Source organism: Astatotilapia calliptera, chromosome 20 (genome assembly GCF_964374335.1).
Source record: "Astatotilapia calliptera chromosome 20, fAstCal68.1, whole genome shotgun sequence".
In the NCBI taxonomy this organism is placed as follows: domain Eukaryota; kingdom Metazoa; phylum Chordata; class Actinopteri; order Cichliformes; family Cichlidae; genus Astatotilapia; species Astatotilapia calliptera.
This window is the reverse complement of record NC_137441.1, coordinates 23,458,240-23,480,447: the sequence shown is the minus strand read 5'-3', so window position 1 is coordinate 23,480,447 and position 22,208 is coordinate 23,458,240. Positions and strand designations below refer to the sequence as shown.

At 41.3% G+C, this 22,208-nt stretch overlaps 1 protein-coding gene across 4 annotated transcripts; it reads left to right on the top strand.

Annotated features, from left to right (window-relative positions):
- Positions 1-1,440: 1,440 nt before the first annotated feature.
- On the top strand, positions 1,441-22,120 carry LOC113013308 (carbohydrate sulfotransferase 11-like). Of its 4 annotated transcripts, none has more exons than XM_026154115.2 (4): positions 1,441-2,213; positions 18,526-18,605; positions 18,999-19,160; positions 19,282-22,120. In XM_026154115.2, exons 1-4 carry the CDS (start codon positions 2,120-2,122, stop codon positions 19,960-19,962), a joined length of 1,017 nt encoding a protein of 338 aa, XP_026009900.1. In that variant the 5' UTR covers positions 1,441-2,119; the 3' UTR covers positions 19,963-22,120. The 4 variants fall into 4 exon arrangements, with proteins under 4 accessions (XP_026009900.1, XP_026009898.1, XP_026009901.1 ...); XM_026154113.2 differs by having other exon boundaries at positions 18,996-19,160; XM_026154116.2 differs by having other exon boundaries at positions 1,442-2,213; positions 18,529-18,605.
- The last annotated feature ends 88 nt before the right edge of the window (positions 22,121-22,208 follow it).

Here is a 22,208-nt window from a genome sequence, read left to right as displayed (position 1 = left end):
TCAGGAAATAGAGCCAGAAGAATAGAGGCATGAGCACGTCTTTTCTCTATCCTGAATACAGTCAAACGATGGGTCTCTGCTCTCTGAAGAAAAGTAAACTAATACTGCAACTGCGGTTATTAGTAGCAAATATCTGAGAGACTCTACGCTGTGTGGTAACACTTGCAGGAAAACAAATTTCTCCATACATGACCACAAACAATAGATTGAAAGTTTTAAAGATTAAATTAGAGAATGATAAAGGTGTTCTAGACGTGTTCCTCAGGCCAACTAAAAAAGCTCTGGCTGTAAGCAGCAGACATTTACCACAGTACTAGTTAGTGGGCTGGTGATGAAACTCTACTCCAAGCCTCGTGGGTGGTCAGCAAACCATGAATCGGGGAGAGTTGAGTGGTAAAAGCTAACATTGACCCCAAACAACCACATAATCTGCCAAACCATTCTTAACTATGCCTCTCTCATTCTCAAGTCTCAGATCTCTCTCAAGTGTTTCCAAGAAACCCAAGAGGCGCTGCACATTGTAGGCCTAATGATGGGCATGTGGGTAATTACAGCATTCTCAAATGTGGCAGCACGAGTGGTTATACTGCTCACACACCGACCTGGCACCTCCTCACTGTCTCAGTGTCTGCCACGTCTTTAGCCTTTGTTCGGGCTGGGTCCTGCCATAGATGTGTGCTGTTTGGAGTACTAAGGTACACTGCTGTGCTCTTTTTTTTGTGTGCATCGGCCTTTTATCTTGTTCGGGAATGAAAATGAGCTTTCTGTAGGGATGCTTTTGATAAAAATCTGTTTCGTTTATTGGACTCAAGCCCAGTTTCTATTTTCTCTTTTGATGATTTTATCTCCATTCTCTAGGTAACTAACTGAAAATATATCCACTGTAAAACTTGTAACACTCAACACACTGTACATGACATTTGAAGCAGTACTAGAACTCAGTAACTTCCCCGAGGCCTGATAGTTAAAAAGTATGTGTATGTTCAGAAGGGAAGTTTAACTAGAGTGTGAAAAAAAAAAACCTGGTGCAAAAATTGCAATTTATGGAACTCTAGATATTCAAATCTTGAGGTTCAAGAAGAGGATTTAAAAAAAAGAAATAATTACAAGGAAGTTAATAACACATTCATGTATTCCATGTATTTTTAATACATGAGTTGTTATTCCTGGTGAAGTGATGGCAAAATACAACTCAGCCTCTTCACTATCTGTTTTGTATGTTTATTTAATCTGAGCATTTACGTATTCTTTTATTTATGTAAGTTTAGTGATTTTTTTATTTTGCTAAAAAAAAAGCCATTGAAGCTTTACTTGTTTTATCCAAATACTTCATTGAACTGTTGCCATTTATACACTAGTTGTAGTCAAAGACAGGACATGCCATGGCTGTAGTGCGATGTTGCCTTAAAATGCAGGTCGTAAGCCGAATAGAAACATTCTGCTAATTAAAAAAGTATATAAAGTTTAATGCGAATGTACTTTTTTCTGCCTGCCTTTTTTTTTTTTTACAACAGTGGGATGACACTTCTTCATTTTCATACAATACACAATACTGCGACAAGTATAACTACATTACATTAACTCAAAAAACCTCATCATGGCCAAATTGTCCTGTTGTCCCTGAATGCAGCATTGATGTGGGAGAGTACGCATGAGGAGAAGGGGGGTGTGACGTCATGGCAAGGGTACCCGGTCTCCAGTTTGGCGGAGGAGAAGTTTGTGTAGCTTCGACAAACTCTACACACCACAGGCGGGGGTAGCAAATAGAGCTAAGAAGAAACAGGACTGTTAATAACTTTTGGGGGGACTGTAATATCAACATGACATTATTTCCAATGTTATCTAAAGTGCCATTATAATTAATATTGTTGTTCTTGTTGTTTTTTTTTTTAAGTAGCGACCAGAGCGAAGTGGATTTATATCCTTGACGTTACAATTAACGGGTTTTATTACTGCGCTGTTGTTTCTCTCTGGTTGGGCGTTTGCTTCCCGTAATTAATGAATAGGTCCATATCGCTTTCAAGTGTCTCGTATCTGCCATCGGGCGGTCTCGCATGAACTGCGTAGAGGCAGCGAAGAGGGGGGGTCGGAGGCTCCGTCAGCAGAGCCGGGCTTCAGGATGAAGATGCCTCGGGGAGGACGCCTGTTTCTGGCGACGTGCCTCGGCTCGCTGTTCGTTCTCGTGCTGTACTTTCAGAGCATCACTAAACCAGGTAAGCCCACACATATATATTCCACTCACTGGGGAAACAGTGAGTGGGGTACTATTTAACGAACATTTTTTTTAATGTATTTAGATACGGCAAATAAAACTGTGTTCGATATATTGTGTGGTTATCACAAGGAAGGAGAAAGCAGAGGGTCCGCACTTTATTGACGTTAGCTAAGCTAGCTCTTCTTCTCATTCGCTGTCGTGGAAAATATACGCTGGTGTAACGAGTGAAAGAAACTACAGATAATTAGGCACACACACTGGATTTAGGGTTTAGGGCAAGTGAATGACTAATTAATAGCGAGGAAAATACAAGTTATAAAGCTCTTCGTGCTTTTTGGTCTTGTGGTCTTGCTAGAGTCTGCATCCTTTGCAGTCAATTTTGCAAAACTGTGAAGTTTTAACGGTGGCATAATGAAGCGTGAATAAGCTCACATGGAAAAGGTGTAAGGGTTTGAAAGCCCTCTGCCTTTGGAGAGAGAACCCCCCCCCCCCCCCCCACACACACACACACACGCACACACAATTATACATACATACATACACACACATATTCCTCCACCGTGACTCTACTCTCCTCCTTTTACCTCTACTCTCCTCTGTCTTTGTTTGCTGGGCAGCACAGAGAAAAAGGACTGCAGACATCCAGGGTGAGGAGTAGGGGGGTGAAAGAGATGTCCAGATGATGGATTTGTGCCTTGCCATGCATACTGAAGTGAAGCAGCACATGCGCTTAGAGAAGAGGAAGAACAAATATTTAAATTGGTTTGTCAAGGAGAGAAAAAGCAGCAGAGCACAGAAACCAGACAAATCAGCTGTAAGCGATATTTTTGTGCAAGAGGATTTTCCATCAGTCGGTGTGGGGATTTTTTGTTTTTTGTTTTTGTTGAACAGTATCCAGGGTAACACTGCACGTATTAAGGAAATGGCAAAAGAAATAATCACATGCACCCCCTGAATATCAAAAAACACACACCTGAAACAAAAAACAAAAAAGCTTGAAATCACATTTTATGGCTTTCAGTAGCAGACACACAGACCACATGTTGCCAACTCCACAAGCAGCACACTAAAGCACTTTCATTGACCTCCCCCTTCCATCTACAGATTATATACCCTTACTGGTTGACCCATTGAGGCTTGGCTGCATTAGAACCCGCTAGTAGCAAATGAAAACCACATGAAAAGCAGGTTGCAGCCACAATAAAGAAGACTAATTAACTGGATGTCAGCAGAACATCTACTGAGCGTGAATTTAAAAACCGAGATCCAAGCGTTGTTTAATTTACCTTTTTCTGAAATGAAACAGGGCACAATCTTTAGCATCTTTAGATACTTTTCAGCCTACTCCCTTTAGATATTCATAAGGTATTGCATTTTTCCATAGTTCAGATCTGTGGTTCGATCCAGAACTCGTTCCATAAGCCCTGGTGTCACGAAGGATTTTGTGATGAGTAACCTTAAAGAACTGTTTTTCCTGCAGATGCTTAAGTAGAGAAAAAAATGGATTTAAGACCTGAAAACGTGATGATTAACACAAATGTTGCAGACAGTTAATGGGATTTCCATTGTGGCTTTGGTACAGTTACACTGACCATAAAGTCGTGTGTCATGGTGTCCTGGATCATCCCCGTGATTTCTGACAGATCAGTTAATAGTTTTATCTTTGTGCTGGTTTCCATTTCAGTTCCTTGTCTGTGTATAGTTGTTTTTTTGTTTCAGTATGTGCTTGGTCTCCCTTTCAGTGTACAGCGTATGCCTGTTAAAAATGAAGGTTAGTTCCCTATAGGGATTTTCCACTGGTACCTTCTCGGCTTGACATAAAGCAGCTCAACTCAACATTTCCCATTACTATCAAGTACCACCTAATGTGTGTGTGTGTACCACCTAATGTGTGTGTGTGTTGTTGTTATAGCAACATGGTCAAAATACCAGTGATGTCATTTGTATGTGACACGAATGCCAAAACAATGGAGGACGTCGAGGTGAAGGTACCTGCTGCTCATTGGTGGCGTTTTGTCAGACTTTGATTTTTGTGAAGGACATGCCCTCATCATCACTGACTTTAATCATTGATTGAGACTAGCTAATCAGTGGCACGCATTCTGTTGATGTCACATTTTCATATCTGCTCAGATCACTTGGATCCCCAGTTGAGCACTACTAACAAAGTGCCTGTTACCAGGTACTACCAGCTCATGGAGAATGCTTAAAAGTTGAGTCGCGTCGAGTTAAGCTGACCTCAGCCAACCCTTCTTTCCTTAGTCCCCCCCCCCACCTTGTTACCTTGAATAAGTTTACCTGTGCCTTACTGTCCTTCTCAGTTGTGTAGGTGTTTAGTCTGCGTTAGGTTATCATCGTACTTCTTCTTTTTAAGTTTCTCTACTTGTGAATGTAGAGTTTTTTTGACAACGTCACGGTTACAAAAATCTGGACTTCAGATGTGTAGCAGCGGGTTGGGAAACAGCTTAAATATGTTAGCAGCTTTGCCCCGTAGTTAATTTGCCATGTTTCAAAGTTGTTCTGTTTTGTGACTCAATAATATGTATCGAAGAACAGATTTATTGGGAGTTCAACTGTGTGAAAATGTTGGATAATTGAGGTAAGACAGCAGAAGAAACACAAACAATTGTAAACAGCTAACAGAAAGCTAACTGAGTTTATCTGTACTGAAGCACAAAGTAACATACACCCAGTACTAGGGTTTAAAAGAATCAGTACTCATGTATTAATAGTAATTTGATACTAAAATGAATATTCAATTACGATATTAAATTGCAACCACTGCAGGCAGACTTGCACATGGCTTCTTTTTTCATTAACAGCTGAAGTAATTAACGTTCATGTACTGCAGGGGGAATTTAGAGAGGTAAAGCTTCCATTTTAGCAGGTTAAGCAAGCTTAACCTGGCCACACGTTAACATTAGCAGTTTATTAGCAATTACCTGTTAGCCACATTAGCCATCTGTTATCATTAAAGTAGGGGCTAGCAGTGTGTGAGTCGCAGATAGGATATTGAGCAGTGGCAGATACACTGGCCAGCCACTTGGCTGTTTGGGAGCAATAGAGTTCTGAGTGTGGAGAACTAATCCGAGCAAATAAAGAGTGAAATTGAGAATAGAGCAGTAGAATCGGATGGTTTCAGGTTTGAAGAGCAGAGCTGAGGATGTAAAGAGCTGAAAACTGAGGTTGAGCAGTGTGAACGCTGGATGCCGGGAGATGTGGACAAAATGATAAACTTTAACTCTTCTGTTTTTACAATAATTTCTTTGAATTTATTTATTATTTTGTTCAAGTTCAAGTTCAAGGTTCTTTATTTGTCACATGCATAGTTATACAAGTATAACACACAGTGAAATGTAGCCTTACACGCTCCTCGACATGTGCAAAAATTGGGGGGGGGGTGTAGAGGAAGAACATTATATATATATATATATATACACATACATATAGTATATACACTGGGTGAATGTGCAGTAGTAGCAGCAAGCAGGTGAATTCTGTACATTAATATGAATAGACATCTGACTATTTTACAGGATAGACAATATAAACATATTTAAAGTTAAAGGAATTGAAATGTACATTGTGCCTTGGTTTAGTGTCTGGAAGAGAGTCCTGTCTCAGTCAATTATAGATGATGTGAGCGGGCGGGTGTGTGTGTTTAGGGCACGGATGGCTTGGGGATAGAAGCTCCTCTTGAGTCTCTCTGTCCTTGCCCGGAAGATGCGGAACCTTCTACCAGATTGCAGAAGTTGGAACAGTTTGTTGCCAGGATGGGACGGGTCCTTCAGTATCTGCGCTGCTCTAGTCCGGCATCTCCTGGTGTAGGTGTCCTGAAGAGGGGGGAGAGCAATCCTGCAGCAGCGTTCTGCTGTACGGATCACTCTCTGGAGAGCTTTTTGGTCCTTCACACAGCTGTTCCCAAACCACGATGTCATGTTCTGTGTGAGGATGCTCTCCACAGCGCCTGTATAGAAAATCCTGAGGATCTTTGGAGAGACCCTGAACTTCCTCAGTTGTCGTAGGTGATACAGGCGCTGCCTAGCCTTTTTGGTCTGGACCTGAATGTGGGCAGCCCATGTCAGGTCTGAGGAGATGTGGACACCAAGATACTTGAAGGACTGCACCCTCTCCACTGGAGCTCCATTGATGATGATGGGCTTGTAGTCTCTGTGCTGACCCCTTCTGAAGTCCACCACCAGCTCCTTGGTCTTGCTGATGTTCAGCTGGAGGTGGTTGTCCTGGCACCACGATGCCAGATTCTTCACTTCATCCATGTAGGCCGCCTCATCATTGTTGGAGATGGCACCCAACACCACTGTGTCGTCAGCAAACTTCACAATGGTGTTGGAGCCGTGGGTGGCCACACAGTCTGAAGTGTAGAGGGAGTAGATCAGTGGCGAGAGGACACATCCCTGAGGTGCTCCTGTGTTGATGGTGATGCTGTTGGAGAAGCACCTGCCCACCCTCACCACCTGAGTTCTGCCAGTGAGGAAGTCCAACACCCATGCACACAGACGGCTGTTAAGTCCCAGATCCCTCAGCTTTGTGAACAGTCTGCAGGGCACTATTGTGTTAAACGCTGAACTGTAATCAATTGTAGCCAGCTATGACGTCAATTTTAAAATGCAGGTAGTGAGCGGTTCAGCCTTTTACAGTATGCGCTATGTTTTATTTATTTATTTTTTAAAGCTTCTTCGTTTTAACATTACTAATTCCATAATTAATCAAAGGTTCATTTGTAACTTGTCTATAATGCTCTTCTTCTCCAGTCAAAAAACCTATTTAGATGTGTTAATACATTTTACACTAGTGGTAGGCGGATCGATCCAAATATCGATTTTATAGACACCAAGTCGTCATCGGTATCGGATCGTTACTAGCCTGGTGAGATTGATTCTTTAAGTTCTGCTCTTATTTGCAATGCTGTGCTTTCGGCAAAGACGAAACAGCCTGGTCGCCGGACTCGCCGCTCCTGTGTCAGCGCAGGAGCGGCTGTGAGGAACCTTGGGGTCACTTTTATTAAAGTATTTGGGGTATTTGCTTCAGCTGTGTAAAATACAATGCAGGTGCTTTTCTTTGTCCAGGTTTTATTTGTTTGATGTTTGAAAGTTCCTGAAAAGATGCAGTTTGTCTGGCTGTTTGACATGTAACATTCTGCTGTGTGATACCTTGGAATGAATTCTTTTGCAGAAATAAATCAATAAATCACCAATAATAGAGCAAAAGTGGGATGTCAGTCAGGAAACAAACCACACAACCAACAAGGAGCTTCTGTATTTAGCCTCACTATTTTTGCGTTTTCCCTTCGTTTTTGGAGCAGCTGATAACAGCACAGCTCTGAAAACACTTGCAGGCATGCGTTTTAACGTGAGACAATATGCCATTGATTATTATATAGATTATAGTTTTTAGTTGTAATGGTATATGATAACGATAATGGTATATGATTATAGACTTTCAACTTGTTTTCAGCTGGTTCTAAACAAAATTCTGGACCATAGCCACAGGAAATGCATTTACACACCAGGAGCATTTAACACACATTTTGACGAGATACTTAGTCTTAGATATTCTTTCTTGTATTTGACATCTGGATGTCCCCATCTGATTGTGATATCAGTGACAACAATGTGATCGGGTAGTAGAGCAGGGCGATATCACCAAAAATATTTATCACGATATACATTTGAAAATTTGCGATGACGATATAACTGACGATATAATTGACACTAGACAAAATACTTTACAATCCACAACTTTATTAGTACAAAAAAACCCATCAATGTATTTTCACTTAAACAAGCAGCTGTTTTTTATGTGCATTAAAGTTATATAAAAATGTAACAGTGCAAATGTAAATTCCTTGCAGACAGTTTAACCAAAAGGCATTTCCAGTGGAAACTGGCCGACATATCCTCAGCATAACCATGTTTAATATCCACAAAACTTAAAAAGAGGTTATACACACACAATACGGTAATATTATGTTGAAGCACAGTACGTATCACTCCGCGAGGCTCCTGCCTATGATAGCCGTAATGCTCCAACAATCCATCAAGCGGTGCGGCTTCGTAGCTTAGCAAAGTCGTACTAAAACATTTGACAGATTTCGAGCACCGTGTACCACATAAAATCGGATTATAAGGGGCACTGTCGATTTTCAGAAAAATCAAAGGATTGATTTTAAGTGTGCCGTATTTTCCAAAAAACACGGTAATAACGACGGCCCGCTAGCATGGTCTACCAAAAATAGTGCTTTGTCGTGTATCTGACGGACGAAAGCTAAACCAGTTCCACACCACTGAAGTTGCAGCATTTTTACAAACCAATTCTGGTTCATCCGTTTCATTCAACAATCCACTTTCGCTCTTCTCATTCTCTGTCGCCGCCATGCTTTTTCCACCATGTGCGTATGAAAACAAAGGTACTGCGCATTAGGGCTGCCACGATTTGTCGACTAGTCACGATTACGTCGACTATCAAAATCGTCGACGACTGATTTAATAGTCGACGCGTCGTTTGAAACTTTGTACGATCACAAAAGACGCAGGAATAAGTGGCAGGATTTAAGAGTGTAATAACGGACTGAAACAGAAGATGGCAGGAAGAAGAAGAAGAAGCAGCTGTGTCCCAGAATTCATAGCGCGGCCCAGCGCAGTTTCCAACAATGGCGGCAGCTAGTTAGTTTTAATGTTACTCTTATTATTCTTTCTGGGTCACAAAATAAACGTTTAACATATTTTCAGGCGAGAATGTAGCTGTGTAAACCTCAAATATCTGCTCAGTTTATCAGGACACCACATATTTTCAAAAGCGCTCCGACGTTTTCGGAGACATCTGTTACCCACTAGCTCGTTAGCGAGCCGGGGGCTAGGCTCACTAGCGCCGTGAGAACACCGGACTCCCCGCAAATCGTTTTCAAACCCACCGCCGTCTTTCGCTACTCAGGTTAAATATATATGAGTCACTTAGATAACTTAAAATGTTATTGTTTGGCTTTTTTTTTTAGTATTTTATTTGTTCCTGAGTAAATCAGTTTGTCTGAGATTAAAGTTATAGTTTTTACACAGCTGAATAAACGTCAAGCAGACAGCTGATTATCAGAAGTGAGAGATGCTGGAGAATATACTCCAGTGTCCTGTTATATTTTAGATAGCAAGGAGTTTATTAAACTTCACCGAAACAATCTGCAAATTTCATTAAAATTTAATAAACTATCATCTTGTCTTTATTTTTAGTTAGCACAGACCTTAAACACTTAAAGCTGTAAGCTAAAGATAGTTATATAAGAGCAGATGCTGCTGGTGCAATAAGCTGTAGTTTTACGTCTAATGGATGATGATCTGATTAGTCGACTAATCGCAAAAATAATCGGTGACTAGTCGACTATCAAAATAATCGTTTGTGGCAGCCCTACTGCGCATGCATGTTTTACCCATATTCTATCGCAATATTTAATTTTCTTATTGTTGCCCAACATTATTCACCGGTATTACCGTGAACGGTATGATATGGCCCAGCCCCATCGGCTAGTGACAAGATGATCGGATGGAGCACAGCGGCACCCATCAGCAGCGGCGTGCCTAAATTAGCTGGGGAGTTGTCTTAGCCTGTAGGAAGCTAACAGCAAAGTTTCATTTTGGAGGAATTTCTCCCTGACTTGATCACCAGGTTCTGTTTGCTGAAGTGTTTAATTTAACCAAAAACTGAGATCAAATGAGTTCTGATAATGATGCTTGATCTTGATGGTCTCACTATTCTTATGTTGTTTGTTTGCAGGTTTTTAGTTTGCTTACATAACCTGTTGCCACCAACTTAACTAACATTGTTTCACTACATCTGTCTCTGTGAGGTCCCCTCCACATGTGGCATGTGTGAGAGGAGAGGTGAAATGAGGTGTACTCAGAACAAAGAAAAAAAACAAGATGAAAAAAGAAAATGAAAGTAAAAGGCAGCCAGTCTAACAGAGTTGCGAAAAGACTATTTGTAATATATTTGTTGTTGTCCTTTTGTCATTTATTATCTTATTAATAAATTCAAGTTCCAGAAATTGATGCTGTCGGATTTATTTGCTTTTCTAGTTTTATTAAGTTAGGAAATTAATTTTTAAGTCGAGTCTGATGCTGCCTTACACACAAAAGACTGATTCATTTATCACAGCAAAAGGCAGATACATTTGTTACCTTAAGCCAAGGTTATCATATCAAACCAAAGCTGGATCTGGATGGTGCCCTAATAAAACCAAGACTTACAAGTGACAGACTTCCTTGTGGGAGTAACCAGGTCTTAGCTGCAGTGGAAATCACTTCCAATAATAGTGTGACTGTTGGTGAAGGATTGGGTAATCAGTGTCAAACAGTGTGGACAGTTGTGTGTGGTTGGTGTTACTTCACTGTGGTGTTTTCGTCACATTAACAGCCTTTTGAATTCTGTAACACTTTGCCATCCCAGTACAAAAATAATACTTGATCTCTACAGCTGCATACAAGATTATTGTCAGGTCTGAGCGATATGGATAAAAGTCATCTTTTTTTTTTGTCATTTCAGTCAGTACTATACATTTGTATCATGATGAAGATTGAATCACTAAAATCACTACATCTGACAAACCTGAAGCTTCATTTTTGACTCCTAAGTGGGATTAGGAAAATATAAGGTGAATCTTGGTTTAAATATTTTCTATCAGAAGCTGAACATGATAAATGTACTATAACACTGGACAAGAAAATGTAAATAAATACCATGGGTACGTATAATGAACTAAAATCTAAATTCTGGCAAATTCTGGCAAAAACTTCAATTATTACAAAAACTGCCTGTGAACTGCTGTCAAACTGTTTTAAATTGTTGGGAAATAATCCCACAAATTAAAAAACATTGATAATTTTCTGCAGTATCCTCAGGACAATTTCCATAAGGTGAACATAAACCAAAGTGACATATTTGCTGAATTCTCCATGGGAGAATCTACTGAGGGCTCATGAAAGGCAGTATAGTCTCATTGAAGTGGGCGGTGACACTCATGCATGGGTCAGTTGTGTGACTTGTACATTATCTAAACACTCAAAGTCCTCATCAGGTTCCTTTTGATCCCCTGGGGTGTAATGTTCGATAACACTATGGCTAGAGTTTTCGTTCACATTCTCAGTTGTCATTTTGTCTTTTGTCTCGCTCACACTCCTGATGAACCAGTATGCAGCAGCCCAAACATTAGCACATTTGCTGCTGCCGACTGCTCCTCCAGTGCTCTGTCTTGTGTTTGTCAACCCAAAGACTTATTTCCAACTCTGTTCCAACCACATGACTCAAGAAAGTACAGTACAGTAGTCCCAGCAGCGACAGGAAGCATGGTGCATATAATTGTTGTGGTTCTATTGTCTGACTTCCTAAAACAACACCCTCGGTTGGGAGTTTAAGAAAGTAACACAAAGTCCTGTCCAGAGTGGTCTTATGAACTCATTTGCCCAAGTCATGTCATGTGTTACGCCATTAAATGCTCACTTAGTTAGGAATTTGACTGAAATGAGATTGTGATGTATATTACAAGAGGCTTAGTGTTGATGTTATGACTGACCCTTTGACATCAATGAATATATTGTGTGTCTAATTCTTGATCAGCAGTGAACTATGGTCAGGCAGTTTAGATTGACAACATACAGTGTCCATGCAGCCACTGCAGGGGGATACTTGGACAACCAGGTGATTAATGTGAAGGGACACAAAATTTAATATGATATAATTTTTAAAGAAAATAAGCAATATTTAAGATACTTACTCTAGATTGCATTGGGTTGGCCTCTAGTAAAACTGTTAGGAACCTTGGGGTCACTTTTAGAAACATCCTCTCTCAGAGTGATGCTTGTTCCTACATTCATTACTTTGCTATTGTTATCTGGTTGGTCTAAAAGTTTCTGAAAAAGCCTTCAGTTGATCCAGAATGGAGCAGTGAGAGTACAGACAGGGAGTAGAAAGAGATCATATATCTCATATTTCTTCTCTTCATTGACTCCCTGTTGAATCCAGAATTGAATTTGAATTACTTGTGCTAACATACACGGTCTGGAATATCACTCAGTGAGCAATCTCACCAAGATCTGTTAGGCAGAGGAAGTCTATATTCATCATTCCACTTTAAAGTGTGAACAGTAAATTGGTTTGATTGGTTCCAGAAGCAACATTACCATTCCCACTTACATTTTACTTTTAGCTCTCCCCCAAAAGTCAAACAAAAAGATTTGTGACACTGTTGAAATTTCCCTGACGTAACCTGTTTCCACCCGGTCTTTTTGATCAAACACATCACTGTTTGTACAAGAATAGAATTGAATCTTTTGCCACTCGTTCTTCTTTCATGTGGCTGCTCTGACCCAGCTGAGCTGCCTCAGTATCACTATGCGAGTGTCCTTTGAGCATCTAAACATGTGTGTTGTCAAACCAGGAGCACATGTGTCACCTTTAAAAGTGCTTTGAACTGCTTCTGTGGCTGCGCTAATTTAAAAGGTTTTGTGCTCTTTCAGTTTGACACAGGAAACCATTTTCTTTCATCAGCATAAAATTTACAGTTTGGTCCAATTAAAAGATGCAAAGCATCATTTTGTGTGGCCAAGTCAGTCGTCCTGCCATAGTTAATATAGGGTTTTGATTTTTTTGTCATGGGATTTGCTAGAATCATCATTTCTGAACATGAATATTTTCTCCGCTCACGGTGCTGTTTGCTCTGTGTTCACCCTCGCCGGTTTTATTCCACTTCATTTGCTGGACAGCTGTATGCAACTTTGCCTGCTGTAGGGTGGTAAAGCCTCTGTGTCTGTGTTCCCTAGCTATGGGAAACAATAGCAAACTGTCTGCTCAACAGTGATGTGCCCGTGGCATCTGAACAATATGAGCTGTTCTGATTTACGTTTTAAGTCTGGAGTGGACTGTTATAGCTGCCACCACACACAGGAAACTGAATTCACCGAATGCGAAAAAGCAAACTGTCAGCCATGACTGACAGAGTTTTGAAGGCTGTTTTGACAGCCATCATTGATGCCAAATCCTCTCTGGGTCTTGTGACAGTGATGGATTCCACATCAAAGCTCTAAACAGCATCATCAGGGCCCACTCTGTCATCTCACCCATGCATAGACTGTGGGGATTGTTTTTCACCTAAACATATTGTAGACAACCACTGTAAACCTTTGTCATTAAACACATATACAGACACAATCTTTGCATATCTATTCATACATGTAGCTTAATCAAATAAACTAAGTACACTCTTCATTTGCATGTGTGCACACCGCCACTTATCACTAGCCACTGACACTGATAACAGTGCAGCTGCTGTGACGCAACAAGTGATGTCTTTAAGGTCTCCAACAGAGCCAACAGCTCATTAGAGAGCACATCACACCATGTGCTACACCTGTTGGCAGTTTGTGCTGTGTTAGTATTGTAATGTAAAAGGTGTTAATATGGTTAATAAGGCTAGTGTCTTAAGTACATAAAGATGAAGTTATTTATAGTCAGCTTAAACTGCATTGGTGCCATGTTTTTAGCTTTTTAGCGCTGATGTGTTTGTAACATTTAGATCTGTGTAAGAGACCGGAGTGCACTGGTCACATTGCAGAGGTTCACACAGGATTGGATTCTGTTTGTGGCAGCAGTGCGTGTACCCAAACCTTAAATTATGTTTTTTATGAACTGTTCGAGTTCATAAAAAACACAATGTCATCTTAGCGTCTGAACATTTTCTCAACAGTTGCATCAGGAGACAGAAAATTAGTTCAAACTGGAGCTGTACTGAAGTATGCCTGACTTTATCTGACATGTTTTACACAACTGTGCTACTCTGTAATTATGAATCAGACGTGTTCAGCTTCTTCTTGTGTAAGAATACTGACAAAGCCGAGCTGACGGTTGCTGGAGTTGGATGTCGAACGATGTGAGGTTTCACTGAAATTACTGGAACGTAAAAAAGACTTTTGAATGAACCGTGCTGAAACGCAGATGGGCAGAGGTGTAGAAACAATAAAGGCAGATGCATCGACAGACTGTTAGCTGCAGTGATGTCTCAGATAGATCAGTTCATTACATGCTACATGTTGTTTCAGAGAAGATAAATTTCAAGCGAACCTCAAGTCTGACATCAGATTTTTCAGGTTTTTTAGGTGAAAAAGGATGTGATGACTTACAGGAACTGGTTAGTCAGTGCATCTGCTGAATGTTTGTAAGAGGTGTGCAAGTAAAAGTAAGAAGAATAAGAGTAAAATGGAAAGCGGCTGCCAGCTCGCTAGTGTCACTTAGTGTAAAACTACCAGATCTAGTTTGTGTAATCACCAACATCTGCAGTCTGTAGCACATGAATGTTGTGACACCGTGAATCGGACTCTGCCTGGTGACACGTTAGTCTTGATAATGCTGTAGTCTTTCCTGCCTTTGTCAGCTGCTGGTGAGCCAGACTTTTATTTACTTCACATAAAATACATTACATTTCCTCTTTCTTACAGCTCATGGAAACTAATAAAGATAGGCCTTCTTTTGAAGTGCAATTAAGCTGAATTATACACCCATGCAGTACAAGTGATGCAGCATAATTTTCTGTGCCTTGTATGCATTATGATCATAGAGGTGAAGAGGTTTCCAAAAGAGGAAGCAGCTTCTTTGCCAGTAAAGCAGGGTTGTGATTTGCCTTTGTAGAGTGGGGACAAAACTGCCATTATTCCAAGTCCCACAAGGGCTTTTTGCATGTAATGAGACTGGGGCCGCTTCTGCTCCTCTTCAGCTATGGGTATGTTGTCACTTCCTGATATGAGAGGAAGTGGTGGTTTTCTGGTGGAGTGTGATAGAACACTCTACACACACATACACATAAAAAAAGAAAAAAAGAAACTAAGCTTCACAATGATCAGAGCATAGTAACCACAGATGTATTCGTGGTCATGTGATGTATTATAAAATATCAAAAAAGTTGGCCTGATAGAGGAATTCGTGATTGAACAATTTAGAGCGGACCGTATACACCCATATTTAGAAGTTATGCAAGTAAAGTGTGTGTCATGTTGACTACAAACTTGACTTAGATATTGCAACTGTGCTTATCAGCTGCAAACCACAAAAACAAACTAATGTATTGAGGGAAATGATATTTTTTGGCTGCACAGATAGCAGTGACCGGGGTTTATCTGTTCACATCAATTTGGCAGTCAGTGAATATTAAGAGTCTGTCTTAATAATAGAAAAAGAATAAAGAAACAAATGCGTCCTTGGCACAAAGAGGAAATAAATAACAGCCCGAGTCCTGTGTTTGACAGGCTGGTGAATAGATTTCTGGGATCCACAATGATTTATACAACATGTCACGATTATCCATCGAGTAGCTCTTTAAACATTACACACTGACTGACTGACTCACAGCCTGTAGTCCAGCTAAAAGTTTTATAATTTGATATTCAAATATCTGACATTTCCAGTTCTGCCATGATAGTGATACCTTGACTGTGGATATCTGCTAAGTGTGTTTTTCTGAGTAGATATGTGAGCAGTGATCTAATACTAGTGTTAAACTATAATAGCTATGCTCCTTGCTCTGAGACCAGTAATCATTCAGGTGTGTGTAAGGCAGCGTCAGAGTCCACTGAATGTTGATTGCCTAGCATTTTTAAATAAATACAAAATTATTATAAAAAGGTGATCTAAAAAAGGTGATATAAAAGGTCATGTGTGTTTTATTAAAATAATAAAACACATATTAACATTATTTAACTGAGTTATTTGCTGTTGTCTCACTTCAGCACAGTGTGAAGTGGGTTTTTAGTTTCCACATCCACGAGTCCACTTGGGCTTGTGTGACATAAATTTCATCATCAGACAGTGACTGTGTCTGTGTCAGCAACAGAGTGTAGGCTTGAGAGTGCCTATTGCATACTACTGCCATTTATGGCCATGCTAGTTTCCCCTTTCCCTGCTTTCAGTCTCACTGAGTGCATCTCCTCAGACACTTGTGTCATGTATTGAGTGGAGCTGATGATCCAGTTGTTGACATTGGATTGTGGCCTATATTTGCCATTTCCTGAGCTTTCCTCGTGACTTTGGCATGGATAGAAAACCCAAACATTTCATGTCCATGTAGCGTTTATGCTCAAAACAGACAGTAAACTATTAACAAACCCTCCACAAGTGTCTCTTGACCTACTTTCCAGCTTCCTGAGGAAGTGTCCTGGGTTTGCTGAAGGCTTATCTCCTTAATAATCGTGGACCTGTGCTGTAGACTGAGGGCTCACATGCCTTATGTATTTTAATTATAAATCTCTCGAAGTTGCTGTCTTATTTTAAAGCCTTAGTGTTTCACATCTACAGGATGCCACTTTGCAGTTAGTGTGACTTTTAGCCTGAGTGCTGACAAAAAACATCTTTACTGGTTTAGACAAAATCATATCAGAAATGACATGTTCTTTCTTTTGGCCTGGTGTGGATTTTCGTTATGTATCCAGTGAGTCCAGGAAGACTTGATGTCTATCTGTGCGTGTTGCTGATGATGTGGCACAGATTACCCAGAGGAAGTGGAGGATTTTGATGGTTCATGTGAGCTCACGCAGAGAGGCTGTGGCCCAGGCAGAGGTTGTGTCTCCACAGCCTCTGCCTGCCTTGAGCTGAGATACGCCGTCTTCTTGTTGTGTGAGTGCACATTACACATTTGCTCTGTCACCATTTGTTCTCCTTTTTGTGTTTGCTTCTTCCTCAAAATGGAAGGAAGCAGTTATGATTTACAGCTTCGTGTCAATCTGGAACATGTGACAGTGTTTTTGTCAGACCAGAATGCACAGCTGATGGGTTTTTAGAACAGCAGGGGTTCAATTTTATTTGTTTGATGTAGTTCAGTAGAAAAGAAGAGACACAGTAGGAGGGAAATGGCCTCCGTCTCCATCTGGATTCCATACTTACAGCCTAGCCATTCACCTTGCTGGTTAATATTCTTTCCATATGATGGTATGGAGACACCCCTCCCCCCAAAATGCTAAACTGCATAAAGCACACTTCCCACATCTACTTACCTCTGTCTTACTCTGGCGTTGTGCCTGATATAAAGCAGCCCTCTGCATCATTTAGCCATATGTGCAAAACAAATTTCTGTTCTCACTTTAGTGCCATTAGCTGCAGACCTAAACACTAACACTGTGTTTGCAGGGAGGGGGGGTGGAGGGTGGCATAGAGGAATGGAAGAGGAAGACAGATGTGTTTACAGAGGCTGAAGAAGGAGGAAGGGCACAAGTATCTAGACTCTCGCAGATCGTCCAGGTCAGCCTAACACCATTCGCGTCCACAGCTAACTGTTGTGTGTGTTTGTGAGCAGGTAAAGGTCTTCTTAAAGCAAAGAGAGGCTAAAAGAGATGTGTTAATAATGTAGGTGTTGGAGTTTTATAGAATCTACAGTATAAATGAATGGTGGGAGATCACATCATGACTGAACGGGACCAGCAGATGGGTGGAAAGTTGGCTCTGTCCGTAACTCCATTTGGACATCTTTACAGCGAAATTTAAACTTGTGCAAATATATGAGATGCTGTTTCTCATTAGTCACCTACATGCAGACTGAATTTTGAAAAAATAACAGTGAAGTGGTTACACTTAAATCAGTGGTTGTGGATATATGACACACCATGCAGCAGACTTGCTGCAGAACAACTCTGATCCATCAGAATGAATGCAGGACCTCTGGAGGTGTCCTGTGGTGCAGAGCGGGTCCTGTGGTTTATGGGGCAGGACCTTCATGGATTGGGTTTGTTCCAGTGCATTTATCAGAGCGGTGTATGGTGAGTTTGGAGTTTATAATCAAAGGCTTTGGCATTTTTTCTAGGCTTCATTGCTTATTTGGACAATTTTTGTTGCGTGGTGGAGCTAGGGGAGACCACAGCCTTGGGGAGTGTTAAGCAACATTAATGCACTTTTCAGTACTCATAGCCGTTAATGCTTTGAAGCGCTCACTGCTTTGTCCTCCTTTGTGACTCTGCAGAGGCAGAAATGAACGTCCTCCATTAAAATTCAGTCAGGAAATACTTTACTCAGATCACCCAAACGAGAGCTTTCACAGGTTGTTTCCACATACACTTCTACACAGTCATTCTTTGTTTTGCACCCAAATGAGTTTCCCCAATGCTGAATATTATTTAGTGCAGGTTTAAGGCACCACTGAATTACTGTCACTTTTCAGACCTGGGAGCAGAGACACTCTGGAGTATGTGATCAGCGAGATGATCAGTTTTGTCCACTTCACGTCTCAGAGGTTTCAGTGTCCATTTTAGTAAAACATGTTTGTTGTTTAAAAGCAGAAGCTGGTTTGAAGGCTGTCACCAGACCAGGGAAAAGCAGGACAAGTCCGCTGCAGACACTTTATAATGGAGACCAGGTGAGAACAATGGCACATATTGTCCCACCACACACACAATCGCACACACATAGTGTGACTTGAGGGCTACAGCTAGTAGGTAGCAAGTTTCACTTTCACTGTACAGACTGTACCAACTGCAACATCTAAAGCTCAGTACTTAACACACTGTAGTATTAAACATAATGCAAAATGAACACTTAGGCTCAGGCTTCCAGTCTCTGACGAGATGCTGCATTTAGTTAAATCACTTTAAATTTGTATCAAGCTGCTTATTAACATTCAAACATTCAAAAATCCTTGAAGGAGTTAAACTCTGTACTGACAGCTGGCCTTCAGCAGTTTTTAAAAGGCTTTTGTTGAAAGTTGTTTGTGCCTCTTTTTCTCTCTCTGCATCGTCCTCATCACAAGCAGCTGGAGCTGTTGGCAGCTCACAAGTCCCTCCAAGGCCGCAGGGAGCTGCTGGAGCAGGCATGTCTGAGCCACACGAGGAAGCGCCGCGTGCTCTCGCCCGAGGATCTCAAACACCTCATTGTTGACGACATGCATGGCCTTATTTACTGCTATGTACCCAAGGTTGGTAAGCACGTACAGATGAAATGAAAGAGGTTTGAGAGAATGTGAGCGGATTGGATGATGATAGAGGGAGACAGGTGCATGTTTTTATTTCACAGGTGTTTCCTTTTCTGACTTGCAGGTAGCCTGCACTAACTGGAAGCGTGTCCTCATGGTCCTCACCAGCGACGGCCGCTACACCGACCCCCTCGCCATCCCCGCTAATGAGGCCCACGTCGCAGGTAACCTCCGCACGCTTTCGGAGTTCTCGGTCGCGGAGATCAACCAGCGCCTTCGCAGCTACCTCAAGTTCATCTTTGTGCGGGAGCCCTTTGAGCGGCTGGTGTCAGCCTACAGAAACAAATTCACGCGCAGGTACAACACTGCCTTCCACAAACGCTACGGAACTAAAATCATCCGCCGGCACAGGCCCAACGCCAAGCCGGAAGCCCTCGAGAAAGGAGATGATGTGACTTTCCCTGAGTTTGTCCAGTATCTTGTGGACCCTCGGACGCAACGGGAGGAACCTTTCAACGAGCACTGGGAGCGGGTGCACTCCCTCTGCCACCCCTGCCTGATCCACTACGACGTGGTGGGGAAATACGAGACTCTGGAGCCCGATGCTCAGGCCGTGCTCAGATTGGCCGGAGTGGAGGGGATGCTTCAATTTCCAACGTCCGGCAAGACGACCAGGACAGACGGCCACATGGCGGGGCGTTACTTTAAGCACATCAGTCCTTTCTTTCAGAAAAAACTGTTCAATCTGTATCGCATGGACTTCATGCTCTTCAACTACTCCACACCAGAGTATCTCAGGACTTGATGAGCATCACTTGTCCTTTCAGGCACTTTTGTGTCGCTCCCTGCCTCGGAGTGGTCCACCACAAGCAGAGACTTGACACTGGGACTCTCCAAGGAAAACAGTTAACGGCTGTGGAGAGTGACTGGATTTTCTGGTTTCAGTAAGTGAAACTAAAAACTGCCTAAGAAGACAGATGGTGTGTGTGCTGTGATCTACTGAGTGAGGATGGAGTTTGTCTTTAGCACAGCAGACTGCAGGTGACACATCATCTCTTTACAAACAGATCCTTTTTGTGTTTGTTGCAATTTCTTGCCAAAGTTTTGCTTCATCAAAATTAGCAAGCCTTGCTTTGACTTTAGTTTGAGTGTTGTAGAGCTGGTGAAATGTGCCTCATCAGCATTTTTCTGCAGCTCTCGCTACAGATTTCTTTTCTTTGTTTTTGCATCTTCTGAGAGGTAGTGAGCCAGAAATGAAACTTGAGAAGAGCAGGTTCTCTTCTCACAGGTAAATGTGCTGACTGTGAAACTGAGCACAGTGTTGCCGTCTCTTAGGAAGGCTTTTATTTATGTCAGTATTTATTGTTTTGGAGAGCAAGGATGTCGGGCTCATTTTTTTTTTCCCAGAGGAAATGATTTTCTTTTCTTAAAGAACAAAAAGCTTTTCCCTTTCAGAGTCAATATCTTTTTGCCATGTCAGCTTTTGCACATTAACCGATGCTATACCAGGAAACCGTCAGAGCGTACCACATCAGCCTCCTGCTTTAAAACTGCACAAATCTCGCAGCTCTCGTTCACACCGGCTCCCACAGATCCCAGAGTGATTTCCAGTCGTAGACGCTCCCTCATTCCAGTAAAAGTGTGTTGCCGTCCCTCATCTATCATGTGCCTGTATTTAGCTCTGAGCAGGTAGGCTGAACAAACAACCACATAGCTGTGGTCAGGGCTGCGTCCAGCCCAGGACTAGCCCTGGTCAGAGCTCCCCTTGTTGGGCTGTAGGCAAGCACACCAAGGTTTAATCCAACTACGGTCACCGAACAGGCCTCGTTCAGTAAATATGATCAATACACTGTTTGACCTTCATTAACTCTTTGAAGACAAAATATGCATTTAAGATGGACTTGAAATATTTGCCAAAGATAAAAATAACTTGTTTAAAATTCATATTACCTCAGATATTTCCTTGCAAGCACTATAAGTGAGAGACAGTTTGTATACCCATACATATCTTTTTATATCCCAGCGTCCACTTAAATTATAGGAAGATTAGATTATGCTTTAAAAATAACTCCCAAAGGCATTTCAAGGTGCCTTTAACCAACAATAATTGGGCACAAGATAAGAGATTTGGATCTCTCTTAGACGAATAAACTGAAATCAAACCAAACAGTGCTTTGATTCCTTACAATAATCTGAATATCTCAGTGCTACAGTTTATCAAGATTAAGAGCTGGGATTACTTAGTCTTTGTAGATATTTGAGACATGATCTCAAAACAACAGATGCGAACGTTTCCATAAAAAACACACCCACAGTTTGCTCAGTGTACACTGAAGCTTTGGCTGTTTATTCTTATCTGCACATCCTTCTGTTTCTTTTATAAAGTATGTTTAATTTAGTCAGACACGTGCCAACCTTTATTATTTTCCTGTAATTACGCTTTGAAAAGTGCAATATTAGTACGTGTTAAAAGTTGTCTTTATTCAAGCCTTAATTTTGTGCCATATTTTATTTTTCTATTCCAGCCATGGATTACAGGGTGTTCCTTTCCAATGCTTTCCTGCATAGCAGTTTGTAATTTAAGTCGTAATTTGTAAGAAGCTGCAACTTGGCAAAACCTGATTACACACTTTATTTTTTTCTTCTGTTTTATGATCTACTGCACAAAATATATGTTTCACCTTTTAATTTAGAATCTGCTAAGTTTTCATCTCAGATGCCCTGACGCTGCTGTGTGGGACACAGCTAGCCAAAGAAAACCATTTTCTGTAGAAATGTTCTTTGAGTCAGATCTTTGTCATGGTGAGTCATTGTGAAACGGCAAACAGAGCACAATCTGAAAGAATCTCTCATGCACTTGTGACACCAAGCTGTGAATCTGATAACTGAAGTGCACTTGCTGATGTGATAGTGAATGACTGGTTACCTTGAAGTTTTAAAAAAAATATAAACCCACAATGACAGCGCTGTGTGTGTCTGCTTTATTATTATGACAGTTGTCCTATAGTTGAACGCCATTTGAACACAGCTGTGCAGAAACTATATTTTGTG

Coding starts and splice junctions, on each gene's coding strand:
- LOC113013308 (XM_026154113.2), top strand. CDS start 2,120: ATGAAGATGCCTCGGGGAGGACGCCTGTTTCTGGCGACGTGCCTCGGC. Junction 2,214..18,525: donor TCAGAGCATCACTAAACCAG/GTAAGCCCACAC, acceptor GTTGTTTAAAAG/CAGAAGCTGGTTTGAAGGCT. Junction 18,606..18,995: donor CACTTTATAATGGAGACCAG/GTGAGAACAATG, acceptor CCTCATCACAAG/CAGCTGGAGCTGTTGGCAGC.